The sequence below is a fragment of the Dipodomys merriami genome, unplaced genomic scaffold (assembly GCF_024711535.1).
Source record: "Dipodomys merriami isolate MVZ:Mamm:240054 unplaced genomic scaffold, mDipMer1.0.p SCAF_1, whole genome shotgun sequence".
In the NCBI taxonomy this organism is placed as follows: domain Eukaryota; kingdom Metazoa; phylum Chordata; class Mammalia; order Rodentia; family Heteromyidae; genus Dipodomys; species Dipodomys merriami.
In genome coordinates this window covers 45,999,738-46,020,109 of record NW_027202270.1, presented here as the reverse complement: position 1 = coordinate 46,020,109, position 20,372 = coordinate 45,999,738, and the positions used below count along the sequence as shown (strand labels likewise).

The window sequence follows — 20,372 nt, the reverse complement described above, 5'->3', positions numbered from 1 at the left end:
TGTATTCAATTCATGGTTTGTTATTAAAAATTTAAGTTAAATGTCAGTAAAAGTGCTATGCAATGGTAGTTGCTATCATTACTGGCACTGGCATTATGTTATTACTGAGATGAGAAAAAGAAAGAAGAAAAGAGCAGAGAAAAGAAGGACCAGGAAAGGAAGGGAAGGGAGGAAAAAAGGAAAGTAAAAGAAAAGGAAAAAATTTTTTGAAAGAAAGCCAAGGACAAAAACCTTGTTTACACAAGAACAAAGGTAAGAATTACATTTGCCTTCTCAGAAATTTTCCAGAGTGAATAATCAGTAACAGCCAATGACAGACTCTGGTTATAGGGTGAGGGTAAGAAAGATACTGATTAAAAAAAAAAATGGAGCTCCTAGCTGGGTGATGGTGGCTCCTGCCTATAATCCTAGCTACTCAAGAGGCTGAGATCAGAGCCAGCCCCGGCAGGAAAGTCTGTGAGACTCTTATCTCCAATAAACCACCAGAAAACCAGACGTGATACTGTGGCTCAAGTGGTAGAGCACTAGCCTTGAGCTGAAGAGCTGAGGGACAGCACCTAGGCCCAGAGTTCAAGCCCCACGACCGACCCCCCCCAAAAAAAACTGAGCCCCTCTCTCAAAAGGAAGTGAAATTGTTATTAATGCCATCATCTGTCTATTCTTGATGCCATCATCTGTCTATTCACTCCCATAAATCTCAAAAGAACTGAGTCTAGCCCTGGACTGCACTCCCAGCTCTACTGGATACTGCTGATATCCCGACACTTAGGTTACCGGAAGCAGACCTTACTCTGGCTCATCTCTACTTACGGCAGCCAATTTCATCTGTATCGTCCAAGCAGTCTCTGGTCCCATCGCACCTCCAGGCAGCAGGGATGCAACGTCCGTTTCCACAGCGAAAATGCCCACTGTCACATTCTGTAACACCCAAGAAATAGAATGACAGTTCAGAAAACGTCAAATATTTCATGAAGGAAATTCAAACCCTGGGGAAGAAATGAAAAACGATTTCAATAAATAAAGGCAAGCACATCATTTAAAAAATTAGAAAAACATTTTTCATAATGATAACATAAAAATATTTGTTGAGATTTAAGTAGAATTTAAGAAGGTCATTTACTGGGAATGGGAGGGAAAAACTGGGAGAGCAGGAGGGAAGGGGACAGTGTCCACAAAGGTCATTTACATGCACAGTAGGTTAGAGTATACCTTGATGGGCCAATAGAAAAAGCAATGATTTATTTGATTTATTTGACCTCTAGGTATTTGTTTTGGTATTTTTACTTAGAAAAAGAAAATAAAAGGCACCAAGAACTAAAATTTTCTAACCACAGGACTGGACAAAGTTTTAAGTACTATAAATATTTTCATCACAATAATACTTATAGCTAAAAAAAAAAAATATAGGGCTGGGATGTAGATCAGTGGTAAAGCACTTGCCTAGCAAGTTCAACGTCCTGGGTTCGATCCCCAGTACCAAAAAAGAAAAGATGAAAAAAAAAAATACTGTTAAAAATAAACAAACCAAAAAAAAAATTACAGAGGTGGGAAGGGGAAAAAATAAAAATAAAAAAATAAAAAAAATTACAAGCTCCCTAAATATCCAATAAGAGAAACATCAATTTTCTATGTCAAATCTAATAGGTCATTTCCACAAATAAAAATATTTTATTGTATTATTTTTCTAAATTATGTATGCCACCCACCAAAATATATCTCCAGCATGAAAATTTATTTTAAAGCAAAACCAATTTTTCAACAACTAACTAGACTGTACAAACTTAGCCCTAAAATTATCACATCCCCCAAGTGGCAGGGACACCCCCCATGTCACTGGAAAGAGTATCACTTAACTTCATTCACTCAACAAATATATCCTGCTATTTTCCTGGGTCTCTCCTGAGGTCTCGTTTGACAGTTGGAAATCCTCTAAGCTTCCCCATATATCTGGCCAGCAATCTTCCCCACACAGTATGTGCCAAATAGGAAATTTCTTTTGAGAACAGCCAACACCAGCCCAACTTGGAGAAGACTCAAAATTATCGCTTCACAAACCCAAGGGATAGAGGAATCACTTTCAAAAGTTGGAAGAATAATTTTATCTTCTCCTCCCCATAAAAGTAATCATGCTAAATTGCCCACTTCAATTTTTGGCTAATGAACCCCAAATTAGGTAAATATACAGATCAATTACCTACTCCTAGAATAAATAAACAGTGTGTTACCCTGACTTGTATAAATGCAGGCACATGGACAGCATGACATAAACATAGTGAAGTGATCTATTCCTAGGGAATATAGGCTACTTTGTTCACGGAATGCTCAAATCTGATTGTCTGGTAGTGACATCCTGATTTATAATGTATGCTGCAAATGGTCAGAAACTTCACTTGGCTAAATGGTGGTACCGGCTGGTACAGGAGTACATACACCCAAATACCTTCTATAGACTAATGCAGGATGGTGGTTGGTGGTACGGGTCTGGGGTTGGTGGTGCAGGTCTCTTATCAACTACCTTTAAAACACAACAACCTCCCTTGCAAAAATGCCCCTAAGGAATGTACAAATTCACTCTGGAATCCCAGAACTTCTCATTGGATTTTGTTCTACAAAGCAATATTTCCATGGGAGATTAGGGGCTTCAGAGGTTAAGCTATTAACACAACATACATTAAATCACTTTTATCAATGAGGCCTATTGTTAGTAAGCCAATGTAACAAATTTGTCTCCCTTAATATCTAACCAGTTCTGATTGAAAAATTATAACAACTGTGAAGAACAGTCTTCTTATTTTAAAAATACTTCATATTGCTGCAAGAAAAAAAAAACAGCACAAACTTAGAAACTAAGTTTCTAGAAGACAATTCTCAGGACACTATACTGCCTTCTTTGAAAAATACATACAATTATTGCTAATTCTTAAGCAACTTATATTTGCAAATCAGATTGAGGGGGCAGGTTGTTTTTGTTAAAATATTATTTGCAGCATACACTATAAATATATCATACATTATAAATATATCACGAAAAGAGCATGAAATACAGACCCAAAAACTATTTCTAAAACACCTCAATGCCAGTTATTTAAATCACACACACACACACACACACACACAACTGAAACTGATGGGAAATGCTGTAGGTAAGTAAGTAACTCTTTATAGGCACTGATTTTCCGTTTATTTCTCAATCACTCCATTATCTAAAATCATGCATCACATCCAGTTGACTCAATTTATCAAGAGATCCATGATCATTCATTTGTCAGATTACCTTTTCCATGGTAACATCCATGCCTGTTAGAACTCCTAAATGACCACTGTTTGGAAATATCTCCCCAGAAAAACAAACAGCTATTTCATCAGTACTGGGTGGCCTCTCAGCAACCAGCACAACTGGTGTCAGAAGCTTATCATTCATTCTATTATAAAGAAACTATGTGCTGTTTAAAAAAAAAAAATAGTCAAAAGGTCTAAGTTGAATCTGATAACAACTGCAGGTGGCTTTGATTTCAATTGGTTTAGATATATATTATTTTCTGCTTTAAATAAGTAGCTTTTTAAATAAGTAGTGTTTTAAATAAGTAGTTTTTACTCCAAAATCTTGTAACGGTTACTATCAATCCTCATAGCAAAAGCCTATGAGATAGATGTCACTCTTATGAACTTTTTACAAACACAGAAATTGAGGCAGAAAGCAGTTCAGTAAGAAAGGGAAAGCAGGGATTTTCACCTGCCAGTTCTATGCCAGCATCTGTACCACATTGACCTAGTGATCTTTTTCTCTAGAATAATTTTCTCTTCTACTAAACTCTAGAATGAATGTAAAAATTTGATTTATTTTCCAAACTTACTATGTATCAATATTGACTGGGCTCATTCATTGGACAGACGGATATGGAATCCATCTCATTCAGACTTTGAATGGAGAACAAAATACCCAGCAACTGATATGGCACTTTAAAAAACTTGAGCTCTAGAAAATTTCTAACAATGAAAGCAACAAATTAAATTAGAAATACACGAGTTTTGATCCCTTCCAAAAAATGTATATCAATTGTTTCCCAAACCTTATAGAACTCAAATGTAATTTTGTATGTGTATGCCAGTACTGGGACTTGAGCTCAGAGCCTTGGCACTGTCTCTTAATTTCTTTGCTCTATCACTTGAGCTACAGCTCTACTTCCAACTTTTTGGTGGTTAGACACTTTCCTAGCCCGGATGATTTCAAACTTTGATCCTCAGATCTCAACCTCCTAATAAGATTACAGGTGTGAGCCACCAGAGCCCAGATCAAATGCATTTTTTTAAGGAGGGTTGGGATAATCTTTTTTTATAAATGGCCATATCCCATGCTTCCAGTATTAGACTAAGAACATGGTAAGATAAGCTATGAGGGTAACAGCAAGTGCTAAGAGGAAGGAGCAGCGGCTTATGTCCAAGGCAGAGAACAGTGCTGGATTGAATAGCTCACTTCTATGGAATATCTTCTCTACCTGCTTTGATAACAGATTACCAAATGGGGGCTAAAAATAGCTCATATTTCTATCCGGTCTACACATCATTGGACTGTTTTATCAGAGCCTGTGATATTTTGTTAAGAGCAAAAAAATATTAAAAATATATATTTCTTTCCGGGTGCTGGTGGCTCATGCCTTTAATCCTAACTACTCAGGAAGCTGAGATCTAAGAATCACAGTTCAAAGCCAGCCCGAGCAGGAAAGTCCATGAGACTCTTATCTCCAATAAACCACCAGAAAACCAGAAGTGGTGCTGTGGCTCAAGTGGTAGATTGTTCACCTTGAGCTGAAGAGCTGAGGGACAGGGCTCAGGCCTAGAGCTCAAGCCCCACAACCAAAATAAAATAAAATAAAATAAAATAAATGAATAAATAAATTTTTTAAACTAAAAATTAAAAAAAAATACATTTCTAGCTGGACGCCAGTAGCTCACACCTGTAATCCTAGCTACTCAGGAGGCTGAGAACTGAGGATCCTAGTTTGAAGCCAGCCCAAGCAGAAAAGTTTCCCTGAGACTCTTATCTCCACTCAAAAAGTGGCTCTGTGGCTCAAGTGCTAAAGCGCTAGCCTTGAGCACAAAAAGACTCAAGGACAGCGCCCAGGCCCTGAGTTCAAGGCCCACAACCTACAAAAAAAAAAAGTGCATTTCTAGGCTTCACAAGACTGTTTCAAGACAAGAAAAAACCCACAAATTATTGTTATATTATAACATAATATATATTATATAATATTATATTTGTAATATTATAATTATATCATTAATGCATTATTATGAATGCATGTCATTTAAATATATTTTAAAATACACTAAAACAGCCAGACTAAAAAAATAAGGAAGGATAAAATATGGTCCCTTTTTTTCATAAAGCTTATAGTTTACAGGAAGAAAAGTTACTTAGGCATTATTGATTAAACTCCTATGCAGCAACTAAAGTTGTTATCTATTGTGTATCAACTATGAGCCAATATTAAACGAAGTTTTATGTATATCCATGTAGAACTACACAAAGAATGAGTCATCCTTATGTAATGGGAGGGGACTGAGCCTCGGTGATAATCTACTTCCCTCAGAACCACAACGATGAAGATGCTACTCCACTTCAGATATAGAACCTGTGAGGTTCTCGTCCCTAAAGGCTTCTTCATCATCCTGCTTTCCATGCAACAAATGACACGCTCCCATCCACCCAGAACTTGCCAGCGATGTTCTACATCATTTCCATGGACTTGATCAGACAGGATTCATAACCATTTCACAGACAAATCTCACAGCTAGTAGATACTGGAACAGGGATCCACCCCCTAAGCAGTCTGGCTCCAAAGCTGTGCCTGATGGAAGCAGGTTTTTGTGGGTTTTTTTGGTGAGGGAGGAGGGTTCGGTCGTGCGGCCTGAACTCTGGGCCTGGACACTGTCCCTCAGCTCTTCAGCTCAAGGCTAACGCTCTACCACTTGAGCCACAGCGCCACTTCCAGCTTTTTTCTTCTTCTTTTTGCTTATGTGGTGCTGAGGAGTCAAACCAGGGCCTCATGCATGCAAGACAAGAGCTCTACCACTGAGCCACCTTCCCAGCCCCTGATGGTAGTAGGTTTTTAGAATTAACTAAAATTGCAGGAGATGGTGTGGCTAGTACCTCAGCTAGAGTTAAGGAGGACAATGCTAGGAATTTGTGAATGAGCAGCACTTGGGTAGATGAAAAGAGGGTCACTTTCTTCCCCTTGAGGATTTTTCAATGCTTGCTTGGCTTTCTTCTAATGTGGCCCCATACTCCTTGAATGGGTAAGGTGGGATCAGAACAACTGAAGGATAGCTCAGCATGGGTGAAGGTATTGTGAGCAGGCCTCTAAGGCCCCAGCAAAGGGAGCAGCTAGGAAACTAGGGCAACTAGGCTGAGAAGATGAAAAAGCCTAGCAAAAGAATGACAACATCAACATTGCCAAGCTGGGTGACACTCTTGTAGTCCCAGACCTTGGGAGGCAGAAGCAAAAAGGTTCCTAATTTGAGGACAGCCAGAGCTACAGATGAGACCCTGTCTCAAAAAAAAAAAACCAATTAACTAATATAAATGATACCATCAAAGGTGTGAAAGAATAGTCATCTGTGCCAGAAATTATGTTCAAACTAAGGCTACTCTGGGTAGAGAAAGCCTGAACTAGCACACAGACAGTGACCATGAGAGAGACATAGAGCTCTGCTTCACTCCCCAGGACCTGGCCCGCAGCATGAGCCAGGGAGTAGGCTGATGGGTGATTTCCCAAAAGGCTGCTAGCAGAGATTTAGCTTGCCTGTCATCCCCCTGCTATTCCCCCAGGCCTGATCCGAGCCTCCACTTGTATGGCATATTGCCAACAGGTTCCACGGAGTACCACCACCCAAGCCCTAGTGACATTTGCCCACCATCCTCTCCAAGCTAAATGTGCATCCTGTCCATAGGATTCAGACAGCCAGATAGACTGTTTACTCAAATACTGCTTTTTCAATGACCAAAAGCCAGCAGAATAATAAGACGCAGTCTGTGCATGGTCTCTATAGGCTCTTGGAAGGAAGTGAAGTTATCATCTTCCATAACCAGTCTATTCTCTGTGTTCATTTAACCCCCAGGAACCTGCCTTTCTCCCATTCACTGGCCCCTTATATACTGCTTGTTTTTCATTGAGCAGCTCCTGCCTCTGTAAGTCAGGCTGTTTGTACTACACAAACTATCTATAAGCAGAATCATGTTTCTCAGGGTTCTGTTGGCATTTGGATAGTTACTTACTGTGTAGAACTGTAATGAGCAAAGCAGGATGTGGAGCACCCTGGCTCTCCTTCCCCTCTCCCACCCCCATCACTTGACAATAAAAAGCACTCCCGTATATGGCCATACACTCACGAAGATGTTGCTATCATCCCCAGTGAAGACCAACTCATAACCTCTAAGTAGCTTGAACAGTCTAGAGTTCAAGATGTCTTAAGCACATGAAAGGGATCATCTAAGAAAAACCTCCTATACTAAATTGTTCCCTTCCTATGATCATAAAATTTCTTAAACAGCAATTCAATCTTTTCTACCCATCAATAAGAGGACTTAGAATTGAGCAATATCATGCTGCAGCCAGCCACTGGTACCAGCAACTTCAAATGAACTCCCCTGGGAGCCTGATAAGGAATCTAAGTTCCAGGGAGGCCTGCAATGCCCTGGAATGCTCCCCATTTTAGAGGGGAAAACACGCTGAAAATCCTCAAGCAGTTGATTAATGCAAAAGGACTATGGCTATGACAAACAAAGCCATAAATACACCATCTTTGTCACGCAGTCCTCTCCTGTTCATATAATCATCAGAAGAAAATCATACCAATTGGTTAAGTTTTATCCTCTTCACGCTAATCACATCCACTCACAACATTAATTATAAATTTACAATCTCTCACATGCCCCATTCAAAAGACTCTCCAAGAAGTTACCATTAATACTCAGCAATGAAACTTCCTTCCAGCAACTACCAAAGCACTGAAACTGCATTAATATGCAGTTATGTGCTTACTGTGAATTATTCATGTGGGGCTGTGCTTATCTCCTAAGTCACCCAGGAAATGCTAGGTCATATAGAAAGACTCCCCCTAAAGCTAAGCCCAAATCTTCCCCACCCCATCCCAACCCCTGTTAGAGACTAACTGGTTATTTACATCTTTAATGGCACAAGAGTTACACTTATAGGTTGTTGAAAAGAACACTATCTAAACAGAAGACAATTTAAGATGGTCTGCCTGCCCTGATAAATAAGGACCCAATGAATCAAACTGCTTCAGAAAAGAGGAAAAAGCCCTTCAACACTTAATGATTTCTGATGCTCCATACCAAAACTATAAATCACCTCCCATTTGAGAGCTGATTTCCAATCTCAATCACCCAAAAGATTCCAATATATCTTTTCTGATTACAACAATGGAAATTATTGGGGAAATGGTTGAATGGACTGAAGCACAAAAAAAAAATGTTCACAAGAAATTAATGACTTCACACATTTCCGGGTAGGGAGCTTTCTTGCCTAAGGGTTTATTTTTTTGGGGGGGAGGGATCCGGTCGTGGGGCCTGAACTCTGGGCCTGGACGCTGTCCCTCAGCTCTTCAGCTCAAGGCTAGCGCTCTACCACTTGAGCCACAGCACCACTTCCAGCTTTTTCTTTTTGCTTATGTGGTGCTGAGGAATCGAACCCAGGGCCTTGAGCATGCAAGGCAAGCTCTCTACCACTGAGCCACCTTCTCAGCCCTTGCCTAAGGGTTTAAATGATACAACAGGCCATCTCTCAGCACAAGCCACAGTGTTTAACCACAGGTTTTCTGAATCATTAGACCCAGGTGTTGAACTATAAGTGAAACTGACATGACTATATCACAGCACAGGCATCACTGTTACTTTGGTCTTCTTAATAGATGATATCACCTGGCTAGCAAATAAACCATGGCTGACACTGCAAATTATGACTGCAGCAGTAAAGGAGAAGATATTTGACTTTCAATTGGTAGATATGATAAGTCACCGCAGTCACAGGCTAATTTCCTTAAGATCTTTTGGCCGAGTCAAATGAACACCTTGCTGCATTCTCTCTTGACTCTATGCTATTTGGGTCTCATTTGGTTCTTACGTCACAATGCTTATACAACAAGCTCTAAAGACATGAAAAGAGAAAAAAGAGGCAACAGACCAAGAGAGAGAAAGAGAGCAGAAATGAGAGGTTTCAAGGTTACAATCACTGTCCAGAAGCTTAAATTTTAATAAGACTGAGCATCTTGTGCCCTAAATTTGGTTTAAATTATATCCAGTATGTTGTACCCTAACAAAGAGCAACATATCTTTATTTAGCTATGACTCAAATCCAAACTAGACTACTATATAATTTCTATGTATGTTTAAAAGTCAAAAATCACATGCTTGGAGCTAAGTTACTTCCCAGTCTGTGTATATTTTCAGAAGAAGATACATATATACATATATATATATATATATATATATATATATATATATATATATAAGTACTGCAACAGAAGCTTCAACACCAATAAAATAACTCTGATGACCATCATTAGTTTTAATACTTCTGGAAGGGATCATTATATTACATTGTTAGTTACATAACATAGAGCTTATCAATAGTTCATTTGTTAGGAGAATAGTGAAATATGCATGTTTATGACTGAAAAGTGACATTTTAGCTATGATCATCATGGTTTCTGTCAACAAAGTAAGAACTTTCTTCAAATCTTAAGAAATACTGTGCAAGCCAGTTGTGATGATACAGGCCTATAATCCCAGCCACTCAAGAAAGCAGAAGCAAGACGATCATGACTTTGACACCAGTCAGGACAAAGGTAGCAATGAGATCCTATCTCAAAAACAAAATAAACATAGAATCAACAAAACAAAAACTGGTTCTCTGAGAAAATTAATAAAATTTACAGACCCCTAGCTAAGTTGACACCTCCCCCCTCAAAAAAAAGGAGAGAAGTGATCCAAATGGACAAAACTAGAGATGATAAACATTCTCAAAAGGTTATAAGGGACTACTTTCAAAAACTATACACAAGTAAGATGGAAAATCTAGAGGAAATGGATGAATTTCTACAGACATACAAGCTGCCTAAGCTGAACCAAAAAGATATAAACCACTTAAACAGACCTATATCAAGCAATGAGATCAAGAAAGTAATAGTCATCCAGCAAGAAAATATCCAGGTCCTGATAGATTCACAGCTTAATTCTACAAGACCTTTAAAGACAAACTAACACCAATAAATACTCCTCAAACATTTCCATGAAGTAGAAATGGAAAGATCAAGCACATTTTTTTGCCAGTCCTTATAATGCCAGGACTACACTCATCCAAAAACCATGTAAAGACCCAATATAGACCACTCTCTCTGATGAACATAAATGCAAAACTCTTTAATAAAATACTAGCCAACGGAATTCAACAACTGATGAATAGAAATCATACACTATGATCATATACTTAAATCAAAAAACACATTAACAGAACTAAAGGCAAGAAACCGCATGACCATCTCAATAGTTACAGAAAAGGCCTTTGACAAAATCTGACACCCATTCATGTTGAAAGTTCTGGAGAGGCTAGGAATAGAAGGGAAATACCTCAAAATAATAAAAGCTATATAACAGATTAACAGCAAACATTACACTAAATGGTGAAAAACTAGAACCATTTCTTCTAAAATCAGAAACAATGCAAGGATGTCCACACTTTCTCCACTACTTTTCAATATAATTCTAGAGCTCCTAGCCAGAACAATAAGGCAAGAGAAGGACATAGAAGGGATTCACATAGGAAAAGAAGAAATCAAACTATCCCTGTTTATGGATGGTATGATCTTATATCTCAAGGACCCAAGAGACTCCATCCCCAAGCTCGTAGAACTGATCAATAACTTTGGCACAATAGCAGCATACAAAAATCAACCCATAAAAATCAGAAGCCTTTCTGTATACTAACAATGTACAAGCAGAGAGGAAAATTAGGGACACAATTCCATTTGCAAAAGCCTCAAAAAACAAAAATAGAATATTTAGTAATAAACCTAACCAGAGAAGCAAAGATCTCTATAGTGAAAATTATAAAAATCAGAAGAAAGAAGTTATAGAAGACATCAGGAAATATAAAGACCTCTTATGTTCATGGATAGGTAGAATTAATATTGTGAAAATAGCTATACTGCTAAAGATGATCTACAAATTTAACATAATCCCTATCAAAACTCCATTGATGTTCTTCACTGAGACAGAGAAAACAATCCAAAAATTCATATGGAACAACAAAGAAATTCTAGGCAAAAAAAAAAAAATGCATTGCTGTGGTATCACAGTCCCAAACCTCAACCTCTATTATAGAGCTATAATAACAAAAGCAGCTTGGAACAAAATAACAGGCCAGAAGATCAATGGAATAGACTAGAAGACTCAGAAATAAAGTCATATATCTACAGTTATTTGGTATTTAACAAAAAAGCCAAAGATATATGGTAGGGAGAAAAAAAAGATAGCCTCTTCAATAATCAGTGTTGGGAAACCTAGGCATCCCTAAAATTGTATTCCTATTTGTCACCATGAACCAGTATTAACTCAACGTGGATCAAAGACTCAACATCAGACCAGAAACTTTGAAACTACTGCAAGACAGAGTTGGAGGGAAAATCAAGGAGATAGCCAAGGAAAGGGTGACATTGTCCAAAAGGAAATGTACTCTTTTCCTGACTTATGTAACTGGAATCTCTCTGGTTTTAGTATTTTCAAATAAATAATTTTTAAAAGATGGAGTAGGAGAAATATTAGAAGTTATAGCATAGGTAGAATTTTTAAGTCCCAGGTACATAGCAAATAGGAGAGAGACTTGACAAAAGGGATTGCATGAAAATAAAAAGTTTCTGCACAGCAAAGGACATAGCTACTAAACTAGAAAGACAGCCAACAGACTGGGAGAAGATTTTCACTAGCAATACATCCAATAAAAGCCTAATATCCAAAATATACAAGGAGCTTAAAAAACCATCACCTCCCCCAAAATGAACAAACTAATTAATAAATGGTCAAAGAAGCCTAAGAGAAACTTCTCAGAAGAAATAAGAATGGCAAATAGACACATCAAACATCAATGACCATAAAGGAAATGCAAACCAAAACAACTGAGATCCCATCTCGCCCCAGTTAGAATGGCAATATCAAGAACTCAAACAACAGCAAATGCTGGTAGGGCTGTGGGGAAAATGGAACCCCTATTGCACTATTGGTGGGAATGTAAACTACTACAACCACTCTGGAAGGCAGTTTGGAAGTTACTTAAAAAAAAAAAAAACTTAACATAGAACTTCCCTAAGACCCAGCCATAACACTCCTGGGCTTCTACCCAGAACCCCACAAGCCAGGATACAATAAAAACACTTGCACATCCATGTGCATTGCTAAATTATTTACAATAGCCAAGTTATAGAAACAGCCCAGATACCCTATGACAGAAGTGCATGAAAAAAAGTGCTATATATATATATATATATATATATATATATATATATATATATATATATATATATATATATATAATGGACTTTTAGTCATCCATTAGAAAGAATAAGATTATGTCTTTTGCAGAAAATGGATAGACCCAAAACAAATCATGCTAAGTGAGGTAAGCCAAGCTCATACAAATGACATGTGTTTTCCCTATTATGTGGAAACTAGATCTATAATATAAATATACATAATAGTCCATAGAAGACTCTAGGCATCTACACAGAAACAGACTAAAGGAGGATACCCTAGGGGAGAAACTCAAAGGTGTTACTTCTCTGAGCATTTAAAATACTATTTATATAAACTCTAAGAAATGGAAATAAGGGATTTTTTTTCCTGTTGTTGGCTCACACCTGTAATCCTAGCTACTCAGGAGGCTGAGATCTGAGAATTACAGTTCAAAGCCAGCCCAAGCAGGAAAGCCCGAGAGACTCTTATCTCCAATTAATCACAGAAAAAGCTGGAAGTAGCACTGTGGCTCAAGTGGTTGAGTGAAAGGATCTCAGGGACAGCGCCAAGGATCAGAGTTCAGGATAAGAAAAAAAAAGGGGGGGGGGACATTGTCCAAAAAAGAAATGTACTCATTACTTGTCTAATGAAACAGTAGCCCTTCTGTACAACACATTAATAATAATTTATTTATTTATTAATTAGTAAAGAAATCAAAAGGGCTGGGAGTGTAACTCAGAAGTAGAAGTTTGCCTAACATGTGCCAAACCCTGGGTTCAACCTCCAGCAATGAAAAAACAGAACAAAGAAATATTGCATAGCAAGGGTGCCAAAAGATTTCCACCAATACGCTTTAGGTACTTCTCCTGAGCAAAACTTTAACCAATCATCTAGTAAACTAAAGCCTGGAAGCAGAAAGAAGGAAGGAAAAGAAAAGAGAAGGGAAGTGAGTGGAAGGGAAAAAAGAAAAGAAGGGTTGGCTACAAGAGAACATTTGATTCTATAAATCAAAATTTTGCAATGTGTGAATAAGTATAATCATGATTTTTTTTGTATGTGTGATGCTGGGTATATAGGGCCTGAGTGGAGCTTGCTAGACAAGCACTCTACTACTGAATTATACACCAAACCCTGATCACAATTTTTAATTTCACAGGTAAAGCTAAAGCTGATTTTGTTAGTTTGTATTTGCAAAGTCTTTTGTTTTGTTTTGTTTTGTTTTGTTTTGGGTCCGGTCATGAGGCCTGAACTCTGGGCCTGGGTGCTGTCCCTCAGCTCTTCAGCTCAAGGCTAGCGCTCTACCACTTGAACCACAGCACCACTTCTGGCTTTTTTCTTTTTGCTTATGTGGTGCTGAGGAATCGAACCCAGGGCCTCAGGCATGCAAGGCAAGTGCTCTACCACTGAGCCACCTTCCCAGCCCCTGTATTTGCAAAGTCTTATGATAGAACAATACTAAACTTCTTGTATTTCTTCCACTGAGCTAATCATCACAGACTAAGCAAAGACAACTTTAGGACCTATCTGCCAGGCAGGTTATCTGTTGTACTGAGTCTTTTGGCCCTGCCTTGTCATGCCTGGGTTCCGATGGCATTTATAGGCCTCCAAATCACTTCAGGCACTATAAATGTCATCACGTAGTGTTATAATGGGGTTGTGATGACTCAAAACAACTCAGAGGCTTGTTGACACTGAATCAACATTATATTGTCACCAACTGATACCTACTTATGATAAGTGATGCTCTGCTTCGGCCCAAATATGGGGAATTTTTGTTGCCCAAATATTAGTAGTAGCTTAAAGAAAATCCAGTTTATTTGCAGCCACTGTCCAAAACAGAAATTTTAAAAGGAGCATGGATTTCCTAATATTTTGCTAATCTGTATTTTACAGATTTTCCCTAATCTATGTTTTTAGTATCATAAGTTAAAGTAAAAAAAAAAAAACTTTTGTTACCATTACAATTATAAAATTCTAAACATGCATTAAAATAGAATCTTGGTATTTTAATGCTGAAAAAAGTAATGGTTGTAGTAATAAATTATACTAAAAAATACACATAATAAAATATCAACTGTCAGGTACTGGTGGCTCACACCTATAATCCTAGCTACTCAGGAGGCTGAGATCTGAGTATCACAGCTCAAAGCCAGCTCCGGCAGGAAAGCCCGTGAGACTCTGATCTCCAATAAACCACTCAGAAGACCAAAAGTAGCACTGTGGCTCAAGTGGTAGAGCGCCAGCCTTGAGCTGAAGAGCTGAGGACAGCACCCAAGCCCAGAGTTCAAGCCCCACACCAACCACACATACATACATACATACATACATACATACATACATAAACTGACACATAAATAATTAAAGCTATTTACTTAATAGAATTTTCTCCAAATTACACATTTTTAAATGATAAGGTAAGCAGAGAAAATAAACTAATGTTAGTGATTTGGTCAAAAATGAAGTTTCCGGTAAATCACTCAACTCTAAAAATTAAGTAACTACAGTTACAGTCTTGAGTTAACCAATGAATGTAGATTATTGGTCCTTAGGTTTTAGAATAGTTAAATGAAACATGAATTAAAGTCAGTAAGAACTCCAGTTTGTTTGTTTTTTTTTAACAAGGGCTAGAGCATGAAGATACTGGAGGAAGGAGCATTAAATACTATCCAAGAGACATATGGCTAATCCTGACATTGTCACTCACTCTGTCCCCATGTCATTCCAAACTCCAAGCTCCAAGAGGACAGAGAAGAAAATAAGCATAGAAGAAATTCTTTAGTTATAAAGATTCTATAAAGTAACAACTTAATTGTAAATTGGTATGGGATTTTTTTTAATGTAATCAAGCTTCACATATGAATATCATCAATACATCTAAATAGGTTAGGGGTGTAGCCCCGTTGCAGAGTGCTTATCTAGCATGCAATAGGCCTTAGATTCCATCCAGCATTGCAAAAATTATATTTATATATACATATATATATATATATATATCCCACTATGTTAATATACTCCTTCTGAATAGATCACCTAAGGCATCCCTTAAAGTTTTCTTAGGTGGGCACAGGTGGCTCATGCCTGTAATCCTAGCTATTCAGCAGGTTGAGTTCTAAGGATCTTTGTTCACAACTAGTCCAGGTAGAAAAGTCCATGAAACACCACCAATTAACCACCCCAAAGCTGGAAGTGGACCTGTGGTTCAAGTGCCAGTTTGAGCAAAAGAGACAAGCAAGAGTGTAAGACCCTGAGTTCAAGCCCCAGTGCTGGCACACACACACACACACACACACACACACACACACACACACACACACACACACACACACACACACACACACACACACACACACACACACACACACACACACACACACACACACACCTCACATTAAAAAAAAAAGTTTAGCCAAGAACTAAAACAGTAACAGAAGTACATGTCCATCTTGCTGTTCCTCAAACCACATACATGCTTGTTTATTAAGTTTCATTCTTGGGGCTGGGAAGGTGGCTCAGTGGTAGAGCGCTTGCCTTGCATGCCTGAGGCCCTGGGTTCGATTCCTCAGCATCACATAAGCAAAAAGAAAAAAGCCAGAAGTGGTGCTGTGGCTCAAGTGGTAGAGAGCTAGCCTTGAGCTGAAAAACTGAGGGACAGCACCCAGGCCCAGAGTTCAGGCCACGACCAGACCCCCCCTAAAAAAAAAGAAAAAGAAAAAAAAGTTTCATTCTCCTAAGTCTTTCTTTCAAAACAAGCTGAAATGAAGAAGCAAGGAGTCTTGAAGTCCAACTTTTCTTTAAAACCATATATTAGACATTATCCTCAAGTGTCACTCTCAATCTAAAATTAGCTTTAGTATTCTCCTTATTAGCGTAAGGCTGGCAGGGAGGGTATGAGATGAAAAGAAAAACTATCTCTAATTTGTCATCAACAAAATAAATCAGCAAGTAGCCTTTAATCTTAAGGGTGCAATTTACTAATTTTAGTCATTTATTTACAAATTTAATGGAAATTGTTAACAAAGAGTTAATTGATTCAAGTCAGCTGATTACCACAGTTAATGAACCACACTGACTTAATCTTCTTTGAAAACATCAACTAATCATTTCCCAGGTGTCAAGGGGTAAATTGTTAAATAAAAAATAAACCTCTGTCCTTCCTTTCAAAGGAGATAGTTGAGTGTGTTTTCTTTGCAGATTCCAATCTAGCAACAAGCAACATTTCTTATGTAGCTATTCTGAAAGAGCTGCCATCACTTGGGTGGGGGGCAGCGGGGGATCCCCTCTGTTATAATAAAAGAAAGCCAACTACGCACCCTTACCAACTGTGTCATTTTGAATTACCTCAAAAATGAGCAAGAAATACTTCTTGAATGAAAATGAACAAATGAAAGTCATTGGAACTTTCATATGGGAAAGTGAGTTTTCTAAAAAGAAAACTTTAAAAGCATAAAGGAATGGCACAGGATATTTGATGGAGGTTGAATTGTTCTAATCCTGATTGTGATGATTATACAAATAAATACAACACCTAGAAATAGGTGTTCAGTGGGGCATAAATGATATGTCCTGGGTTCAATCCCCAGCACCAAAAAAAACCCACTTTTTATTATAAAATGTACACAGACACATCAATTACATGTTTCCTTTATAAATCAACACACTTTGTAAATGCCAATAGTTATCTAGGCACGTTGGTAACAAGCTATAATCTTGGCCCTGAGGAGACTGAAGCAGGAGGATCAAGAGTGTAAGGCCAACCTGGGTTGCATACATAGCAAGATCATTTCTCATAAAGAAATAGGTAAATTAATAAATATCAAATATTAATACTCAGAGCCTTCCTCTATGAAAACTGTAAAATCGTATCCTCTACTTCACATTTAGAAAAATTAAAGTCAACCCCAACCACAACCACCACCACACCACCACTACAAAAATGACAGGGGGAGGTAAGAAAATTAGCAGCGTTAGGGGGAAAAAATCAGAAATACATCCTATATGTGTCCAGTCCATCCAATTCTCAATTAGTGGCTCTATTGTACACAAATAGAGCCCGCTGTCTTTGATCTGCCGATGTGTTCATGAAGCAGAAAAGCTCTGGAAGAGACCAAAGTTCCAGGTCACTTTGACAAATCACTTAGACCTCCTAAAGAGTGTTAAGACCTTAGTAAAACTTTGTCCCTCTACATTCTCTTCTCTCCTTTAATCACATCTAAATGCTTGAAAAACTGATCTAGATTACAGTGGGTTTTTATTGCACGTGGAATCTACAGTTAAAGACCTCTCTGATGACACTTCCTTGCAGAGAAGTGCACAAGTCCACTGCAATTGCATCCTTCTTAGTAAGGAGTTTCTCTTGACACCATGTGTGCTTTTGTTGGTTTAATTATTTACAGCAGGGAGAATCAAACTTTCACTGCCTTCCAGTTAGTAGGTTCAATTTTTAAGCTGTGAATTTTGTTTTTCACTAGATTCTCAACTTCCAGTGATTACTTAGCAAATTCTTTCAACACCTCACTGCACCAAATATTAAAGAAGTAAATTTTTCATGTCAGAAGTGAGCTAGAAAAAAATATCCAGAATTTTGTTGCAAAAGCCATTAGCCACTTTTCAGTTAAGCATTTAACTATTGACTCAGAATTATGTGTGTGCCTTTTTGCCTATTAGGCTTTTTAAAAAATTTCTTAGACACTATCAAAACATACCAACTTTGTCTCTCCCTCTCCCTCCCCCCTTCCTCTTCTCTCTTTCCAGGATCACATTACATAGCCCAGGTTGACATGGAACTCAGGATCCTCTTCTCAGCTTCCTGAATGCTCACTGTTAGCGATGGGCACCACCTCTCCCTCTCCCAGCTTGAGTCCTATTCCTTCCAAGCCTTCTTCTGACAATTATTGTGCATTACTAGTTCAACCAATGAGTTTTCCCTGCTACAGAAAACATTTATGCTTTGTAACCAGAGGTTTCAGCAAGAACCAATGACTTCCTCTGAAGAACTGGCTTTAATGATGACAGAACAGACCTCTGACCACAGAGACAGATGTTATGGAGCCAGGAGACCTTTAAACGTGTTTGGCAAGGAAGAGATAATGTCTTTGAACCCACAAGAACAGCCTCCACTGGGGTGCAGAGAGACTTTTTCTCATTTGGTTGTACATTACCTTCTTCTACCACTTCATATAAGAGAACTTTGAATTTTTTCCTACCAACATCAAGCAAGAAAATCCCTTGAAAGTCTCTATGTCTCTGCTATCCCTTACTAAACCTTAAATAGAACTCTCTGATACGCTAAGGGTGTTTTGAATTAAAAGTTGTGTAATTAAGGAGAAAATGGTGTTCCTAGATAATATCATGGTAGTTTAGGAGCAACTCAGCAGGAAAAAAAAATCAGCCTGTACCTAAAGAGAATAGAAAAGAAGGTGAGGTTGAGGGAGAAATGAACTCTTTTCAAAATGAAGCTGTATAAGACAAGGTCTATGTCAAGGGAGACATTATACTCACAGTATCTAGCTATATCATGGCTGGAGCATAAGGTCTCCATCAATATATGATGAAAGAATTAAAGAACTTCTGAAAGTGGCACTAAAATGCCCCAAAGCTGAGCTGAGACGGTACCAGCCTCTGAGATGAGTAACTTTATCATAAGGAAGGGTTTTAGCATTCCTTTGTACATGATCAAATAAACCCTTCTACTTATCCAGAGCAACATCAAACACAAACTAGGGTTCTGAGTTCAAACCTTGTTTCTACCATTTAGTAACTGAATGCCTTTGAGCAAAGACCCTACCTGTTTTTGCATTGGTATTTTACCCAGAAAAAGTTGTACTGTTGATAAAGCAGGTGAACTAATACCTCAAACACACTTAGGACTATCTAGGCCAGGTTCAGAGAAGGCACTAAAAATTGCAGTCATTATTCTTTTCATTCATTCCTCCAACTTCTCTACATGAGCATGCATGTAACTCAGCCATCCCTCTGTCTCAAACTTATTTACTAGAGTCATCAAAAGAAGAGGAACTGAATCAAGAAAAACAGCCCATAGCACAAGCACCTAAAGGGCCTTTTTCAGTAGCCTGAGGCCCTTTGGTTGGACCCATTTTTCCTTCATTCATCAGGAACAAGACTCATGAATGTCCTGACTGGACATGGGAGGGTCTTCCCACCTCCGTCCTGGGTCTCAAGGCCTCCCTGAGTTGGGCAGCCACTCCCTCTTCAAAGAGGGCCTTTTGTCTCATCCAGGCTGTTTTCACTGTGCAGTGGTCTCAGACAGCTTTCTTTTGTGTTCTGTTTAAATACAGAATGGCAGTCCACAAATATAATGTGGAAAAACTTCGGCTTATCTTTTTATAAGAGCTACTGTATAAAATCTGGGATTTAAAAACAGCAGAATAACCCGTGCTCTATGTACTGGGGAATTCTGAGGGTTACCAAGGGTCTGAGAGAGAAGTTAAAAAGACAGATACAGATATGGCTACTCTCAAACACATCGGGGCTCACCAGTAGGGGTGGGCAAGGAGGGAGAGAAGAGGAGGACAGTCAAATGGAAAGCAACAGCGTTGCTAAGCCACTTGCTTGGATAGAGACAGCAATTTTCTTTTTTTCTCCATCAGATCTTGATGGGCCTCCAGGGAGCTGGGGGAATTTAGAACTGCCAATACTACACACATAAGGATGATTTGAGGATGCCAAATACTCTACATCTGCAATATACTCCCAGCCCTTTTTTTATATTTTACTTTCAGACAGAATCTTTCTATGTAGCACAGGCTAAGGCTCAAACTTGTAATCCTCCTGCCTCAGCCTCCCAAATGCTAGGAGATTGTGTCTTCTTGAAATCAATATGGGCATC

At 38.4% G+C, this 20,372-nt stretch overlaps 1 protein-coding gene across 1 annotated transcript in view; it reads right to left on the bottom strand.

Annotated features, from left to right (window-relative positions):
• Lrp2 (LDL receptor related protein 2) overlaps positions 1-20,372 on the bottom strand; it is a 196,126-nt gene that overhangs the window by 162,475 nt on the left and 13,279 nt on the right. The window contains exon 2 of the mRNA XM_070021406.1: positions 811-918. Coding sequence (XP_069877507.1) covers positions 811-918 — 108 coding nt within the window. The remainder of the gene's footprint in view (positions 1-810; positions 919-20,372) is intronic.